At 48.3% G+C, this 7,436-nt stretch overlaps 1 protein-coding gene across 1 annotated transcript; it reads left to right on the forward strand.

Annotated features, from left to right (window-relative positions):
• Window positions 1-447: 447 nt before the first annotated feature.
• LOC136546009 (zinc finger protein WIP6-like) lies at window positions 448-1,718 on the forward strand. The gene is made up of 2 exons (XM_066537987.1): window positions 448-1,109; window positions 1,200-1,718. Exons 1-2 carry the CDS (start codon window positions 516-518, stop codon window positions 1,716-1,718), a joined length of 1,113 nt encoding a protein of 370 aa, XP_066394084.1. The 5' UTR covers window positions 448-515.
• The last annotated feature ends 5,718 nt before the right edge of the window (window positions 1,719-7,436 follow it).

A 7,436-nucleotide genomic window follows, 5' to 3' on the forward strand; every position in this document is an offset into this window, starting at 1 on the left:
GGCTAGTGATAGTGTTTTATTACTACTTAAAACACTAGGAGAATTCCATTATTTTGGTAGTGTAAGAATATAGGAAGTGCATAAGTAAACTAAATGCTCATCAAAAAATAAACATTATTGCAACCTATGTATATACGTACGATTTCTTGTGTAAGAGTTTGTTGTTTCATGGATATATACAAACAAAGAAGTTGATTCTAATAACTCCATGCAAGTATCACAAAGTTGGAAAGCTAATAACCCTAGATGTATGGTAGGGTATGTACTTAACGTACCTATGTCGTTGCACGTGCAAGCACCCCCTACGGCCTCACCCCACTACACTACCAATCATTCACAATACCTCTCTCTCTGGCCTCTTCACTAGCTAGCTAGCTATATAAAGCAAAGCCTAGCTCTCTCTCCCGCATCAGCAGACCACCACCACCAATCACACCAGCTCTCTCTAGAGCTAACCCTCTCTTCTCCAACACTTGTTGCTCCCCTCCCATCCCCTCACTGAATTTCTGGTCGTCATGCACAGCTACAGAGCCACTCACCCGTACCAGCACCACACCGCCGCCGTTGCGCCCACCAAGCACGGCCGCCACGGCCATGGCCATGGCGAGGAGGAGGACGACCAGTCCATGCTGCTCCTCTCCCTCTGGCCTCCCGGCCACCACCACGGCATCGCCGCCACTTCCTCCTCGGCGTGCTCGTCTCCCCCCATCTGCGCCACCACCACCACCACCTACTCCTCCATGGCCTCCGCCGCTTCTTCTTACCCTTGGCTCACCCACCAAAGCCATTACAATGGAGTCTGCGGCGGAGGGAGCAGCAGCAGCAGCCGCCACAGTAGCTTCCTGTTCCACGAGCACCAGCAGCAGGAGCCCGATGTGAGCATCTCACTGTCCATAGCCCCGCCGTGCAGCAACAACGCGGCTTCCGCCTGTGGTGGCGGTGGCTTCGCTGCCCCGACGGCACCGTCGACGGTGACGACCGTGACGCCGGGCGGGAGCCAGGTGCCCAGCCAGTACTGGATCCCCTCCGCCGCCGAGATCCTGGTCGGCTCCACGCAGTTCTCCTGCGCCGTCTGCAACAAGACCTTCAACCGCTTCAACAACATGCAGGTAACTACGACGTTGCCCTAATGGCTACACATGTGTGTTTGGTTTTGTGATAGATTTGCACTAATATAATGATGTGATATATGCAAGCAGATGCACATGTGGGGCCACGGTTCGCAGTACCGGAAGGGCTCCGAGTCCCTGCGCGGCGCCATCACGGTGGGCACGGCGCCGCCGGCGTCGCTGATGCGTCTGCCGTGCTACTGCTGCGCGGATGGGTGCCGGAACAACATCGAGCACCCGCGGGCGCGGCCGCTCAAGGACTTCCGCACGCTGCAGACGCACTACCGGCGCAAGCACGGCGCGCGTCCCTGCGCGTGCCGCCGCTGCGGCAAGCGGTTCGCCGTGCGCGGCGACTGGCGCACGCACGAGAAGAACTGCGGCAAGCTCTGGTTCTGCGTTTGCGGCTCCGACTTCAAGCACAAGCGGTCGCTCAAGGACCACGTCCGCTCCTTCGGCGGCGGGCACGCGCCGCACATCGTCGAGTCCGTCGCCATCGAGGACGAGGAGGAGGAGGAGGACGACGACCATGACGACGCCGACCTGCAGACTTTTGACGACAACTGCAACGGCGGCGCCGGAGGAGAACCCAGCGACATGGTCGTCGTCTAGGCTTGCTTCTTCATTCGGTCGATCTAGTACTACTACTACTCCACCGATCGACATGAGTAGTTCTCTGCTGCTTATTGAGTTTTTAGCTAGCTAGCTTGCTCATCTCTTAGGCGCCGTCTTTTATTTTAGCTATAGATTTCAGTAGCTATATACTACCTTCTATTTAGAGCTGCAATATTTCATGAGCCGTCGTCGACGTACGTACGTATATGCATGTACGTGATGCTTTGCGTCTGCAATTTTTGCATGGCAATGCATTACTGCTAAGGTCGACGTACGTACGTACGTACAAGTAGACTAGTTGTTTGAACTTGTTGTTGGTTATTAATCGCATGTGTCAAAGGTAGCTAAGGTCCTCGTACTATACCTTGATACCACCGTACGGCGGCCCTGCAGATCAGATAGGTGCCGATCGAGTTAGAGAGAGAGAGAGAGAGTTTGTACGGTGTGTCATGGTCATTTCTTGTACTACCTGTGTCGTGTGTGGTCTTTATCTGTGCCCAAAGCTCTACCACTGTTTCATAGTGTCTCGTGCATGTTAAGAGAGTGAAAAAGAGCTGGAGAGAGACACTGTCGTATGCATGTCTCTCTCTGTCTGCATGATGCATGAGTAGTAGTATATGGTAGGAGAGTACGAGTACCAGCAGGCATCAGCTGCTAGCAGTGTCTGGCTACTCCTCGTGACTTACTGTTGCTATCTTTCGCCGCTGAGTTTATTTTGCTGCATGCATGCTACGAGCAGCAGCGAGAGAGACAGAGAGAGGGGTGTGCGTGTGCAGTGTGCTACGCTATACGCTACGCCACCACCTGCGTGGTTTGCAGCATTGTTACCACAACGATGCCTCGTCAACCTCTCGGATGCTTCTCTTTTGTGCTTTCCCTCGCCGGCGACTAGTCATGTCGCCCGGAGCTATCTAGCTCAGGCCTGCCGCTGCCCATGCATACATGTATGCATCGTCGTCGTCGATCGCCTCTCGCTAGCTCATCTTTTCCTCGTCGTCACCTCTCGCGCAGCCAGCAGGGCCTTTTCCCTGCATAAAGAATCCACCACGCACCCTCGTTCTTTCTTTCTTTCTCTAGCTGCGAGCTAAGCCTGCAACTTGCGATCACTTTGTGTCAGCTGCCAAGGTATACAGACACTCAACTTTAGACTCCACAGGGATACATCAGATAAAAACCGGGGGATTACATGCCTACGGTGGTCTACAAAGCTAGCTAGCTAGCCACGACACACATACATCGTAATATTCATGGTATGGTACCCCGAATTTTTTACTATTTGGCCCTTTTTTCGAAAGTTTCTCTCAAATAGACCCCTGGCGGAAACAATTCCAGAAATGGATCCTTGGCTAGGCGCCAGAGTGACTGGCGCCGAGCTCGGCGCCACGGTCACTGGCGCCGAGGTCCTGGGCACGGGAAAATGGCCTGCCAGGGGCTCGGCGCCAAACTGACTGGCGCCGAGGTCGGCGCCATAGTGAATGGCGCCGAGACACCTCCATTTAACCCAGCCTGCACTTCTTCCCCGAGCTGACTTTTGGCTAAGTCCCTAAATTTACCGTGAGATGGATATATAAAATTTTGGCTAAAATTTTATATATCCATCTCACGGTAAATTTAGGGTGTTTGATGTGCTTGCTAACCATCGGCCTCACCAAACGTAGGCCTCCAAAGGGCAAGGTCAACCCTTCTGTTCTGCTCGCGCATCAATCGACCCAATCGACCCTTCTATTCTGCTTGCTAACCATACGTTTGGTAAATTTAAAGACTTAGCCAAAATTTTATATATCCATCTCACGGTAAATTTAGGGACTTAGCCAAAATTCTAAGTTGCCTGTGATTGTGAGGTAGGGTGAAGTGGCGAGAAAAAAACCCGAGACGGAGGAGAAATAAGAGGAAGAACCCTCGGAGAAGAAGTGCAGGCTAGGTTAAATGCAGGTGTCTCGGCGCCAGTCAGTCTGACGCCGAGCCCCTGGCAGGCCATTTTCCTGTGCTCAGGACCTTGGCGCCAGTGACCGTGGCGCCGAGCTCGGCGCCAGTCACTCTGGCGGCGAGCCAATGGTCCATTTCTGAAATTGTTTCCGCCAGGGGTCTATTTGAGAGAAACTTTCAAAAAAAAGGACCAAATAGTAAAAAGTTCGGTATGGTACCCTGCTTTTTAACTCGTCGAGACACTTACAAAAAGTAGGATTCATGAGAAAGCAGGGGGATCGATGCAAACTGTCATGTACAATTTGCACTACCATATTACATATGACAATAAGTGCAGTTTGATGACTAATTAAAGTGGGCTTATTAGGCCAATTCTTCGGTGCCATGTTTGCAACTAGTAGCGAGTGAATTACCCTAAACTTCAGTTTTTAGCATTCCATTTAAAACCTTCCATATATAACACTCACTACTGAAAGCAGAGCCTTTGTCGAGTGCAAACTGCTTTGCCGAGTATTAAAAATCGGGCACTCGGCAAACAATTGCACTCGGCAAAGAATTCTTTGCCGAGTGCCGGGCACTCGGCAAAAAGGGCACTCGGCAAAGGACTTCTTTGCCGAGTGTCAGGCTCTCGGCAAAAGCGCGGCACTCGGCATAGGCCGTCCTTCTTTGCTGAGTGCCTGCTGTTAGGCACTCGACAAAGATTTTTTTTTTGGAAAATACTTTGCCGAGTGTCCCTGACATGGCGCTCGACAAAGATTCAATATTATTTTTTGAAATGTCTTTGCCGAGTGTCTAACAGCTTCGGCACTTGGCAAAGGGAGGAATTAAAAAATTATAATTTTTTTGAAATACCTTTGCCGAGTGCCCCTGTGAAGGAAATTTCTAATTTTTTTTTCGAAAAACCTCTTTGTGGAGCGCCTTATTCTTGGCACTCGGCAAAGACCCCCTTTACCGAGTGTCATGCCCCGACGCTCGGCAAAGTTTTTTTTTTGTTTTTGGCCTCCAAATTTTTTGTGCAGCCCTTTTAAAGTACCAGGAACTACTTGTTAGAATTTGGGGATTTTTTGTGGCTTTTTGATATATTTAGTTACTTTATTTTGTTTACTTGAATTTTTTTTGAAAAAATATAAATTTGAACTACACGTGGTACGAATAATGGAATTTAATTATTCAAAAAATGATAGTCATGTTACTGAGTGTAGTGTGAGGCCGTATCCAGGAACAGATCCAAAATTTCAGACATCTTGTTCATGAAACATGACCGCGAACTTGCGTGCGAAGTGTTTTTAAATTCTATAAAAAGCAAACGAAGTCCGAAAATCATGAAACTTGCTGAGATGTCGTGATATCGTATGTGGAGGCTATGATAAAAATTTCTAGAAGATTTTGTGCAAGTTGTCACGTACGATGCTTGCAAACCGAAAAATCTTCGAAGAAGTTTCATGATTTCATGAAGAGGCCGACGAGGTGGTAAGCATTGTATGTGACAAACTTGCTCGAAACCTCCTCAATTTTTTATCACAGCCTCCACATATGATATCATGATATCTCGACAAGTTTCAAGATTTTCGGTCTTTGTTTGCTTTTTATAGAATTTAAAAATAACTTAACCGCAAGTTCTTGGTCATGTTTCGTGAATAAGATGTTCGAAATTGGTGGTCTGTTCCTAGATATGGCCTCACATTATACTAAATAACATGAATATCATTTTCCCATTTATTTTTTTATTATTCGAATGACTAGCAGTTATAATTTGAATTATCCAAGAAAATTCAATTAAATTAAATAAATTAAAGAAATATAGAAAAAGTCCGAGAAATGTGCCACATTGGAACATGGAGTACCATGTATTGTATGAGGACTACAGAAAAAGTTTGGAGGCAGGAAGAAAAAAAAATAAAAACGGTTTGCCGAGTGTCTGCGTTTGGCGCTCGGCAAAGGTGCCTCTTTGCCGAGTGCCATGATGGCTGGCACTCGGCAAAGAATTTTAATTTTTTTTAAAAAAAACCGTATTTGCCGAGTGCCAGGCCGGGTGGCACTCGACAAAGAATTTAAAAAAATTTAAAAAATACTTTGCCGAGTGCTAGATCTAGGGCACTCGACAATTTTTTTTTTTAAAAAAAACCCTGTTTACCGAGTACTAGGCCAGGTGGCACTCGACAGAGAATTAAAAAAAATAAAAAAAATACTTTGCCGAGTGCTAGATCGGGGGCAGTCGGCAAAGGGGGATTTAACCCCCGCCGGCCCAGCCCCACGCCACACACCGCACACAAGCACGCAGGCAGCCGACCACGCCAGCGCCGACGCCCGCGCCAGCGTCGCCCCAGCCCGACGCCACGGCGCCGCTTCCCCTTCTCTCCTCTTCCACCACAGCCGCTCTCTCTCCTCTTCTCTTCTGCCAGCGCCATGACTTCGGGCAGCGAGTTGGGGACTGGGAGATCCACGCTGGCTAGAGCCCATGGCTGTAGTCAACTTCACCTGGCGTTTGGCTTCCTCTATGGCGGCTGCCGGTACCTGCGCAAGCGACGGCAGGGGAACGACAGTTGGAACTACCGGCCTACCGCCAACAATCTTAGGTATTGTGGGTTCCTTTTTTTCGAGGGGTTTAAGGATGTATTTTGAGAGGTTGAGAATAAAAAAACTCACTGGGGATTGGAACGGAGATCCGCTGGAAACGGTAGTTCTTTTTTTCTTCATTGGGGTTAAGAAAGGGGAGTAGTGACTAGGAATGGCATGGAGGCTCCACTCTGCCGAGTCCTCCAGGAGTCTAGAGTCCTATCCATTGCTTGGCTGCTCGGTGCTCTTGAGGTACGCGATGCTGCTCTCCTACAAACTGGCAGTTGCGGCATTTCTTTCGCCCAACAGCTCATTGCACGACACCTCCCTCTCCTTCAGCGGCGGACCTAGAAAATATTTCAGGGGGCTGAACAACACTTGAAGCACAATAGGACCTACGGTGTTTGAAAGAATGAGACAACCTGCATCCAGAGAAGACAGATGATGGACGCCATTACTTAAGTCCTGCCAGCTACACTCTTAGCAAAGAAGAGAAGGAAAGCATGTTTGAATGACTAGCAAGCATCAAGGTACTATCTAGATTCTCCTCGAATATAAAGGGTATAATAAATGTGTCAGAGAAGAAATTCCTAAATTTAAAGTCCCATGACTGCCACATGCTCATGACACAATTGCTTCCCATTACATTAAGAGGAATTCTACCTCCAAATGTACGTCTAGCCACCGTGAAGCTATGTGCATTCCTCAATGCAATTTCTCAAAAGACAATCGATCCAATGGATCTAGCTAAACTATAGAATGATGTGATTCAATGTCTTGTCAGCTTTGAGTTGGTGTTCCCTCCTTCCTTCTTTAATATCATGACACACCTCCTAGTTCACCTGGTCAAGGAGATTAGCATTCTCGGTCCTGTGTTCTTGCACAACATGTTCCCCTTTGAGAGGTTCATGGGAGTCCTAAAGAAATATGTTCACAACCGTGCTCGACTAGAAGGAAGCATTGCCAAGGGCTATGGAACAGAGGAGGTCATTGAGTTTTGTGTTGACTTTATTCCTGACCTTGACCCGATTGGTGTTCCTGAATTGTGACATGAGGGGAGACTAAGTGGAAAGGGGACACTAGGGAAGAAACCATATATTGGTATGTAGGACAATTATTTTAATAAAGCACACTACATAGTTTTGCAAAACTCCTCTTTGGTGGATCCGTATATTGAGACACATAAAGAGTTGCTCCGATCTGAGTTTCAAGGAAAGTCTGAAGCTTGGATTA

This window comes from Miscanthus floridulus, chromosome 3 (assembly GCF_019320115.1).
Source record: "Miscanthus floridulus cultivar M001 chromosome 3, ASM1932011v1, whole genome shotgun sequence".
Classification (NCBI taxonomy): domain Eukaryota; kingdom Viridiplantae; phylum Streptophyta; class Magnoliopsida; order Poales; family Poaceae; genus Miscanthus; species Miscanthus floridulus.

Excerpts from the sequence above, each read along its gene's own strand:
- LOC136546009 (XM_066537987.1), top strand. The coding sequence starts at position 516 with ATGCACAGCTACAGAGCCACTCACCCGTACCAGCACCACACCGCCGCC. Across the intron at positions 1,110-1,199 it reads ACCGCTTCAACAACATGCAG|ATGCACATGTGGGGCCACGG; the intron begins GTAACTACGACG and ends ATATGCAAGCAG.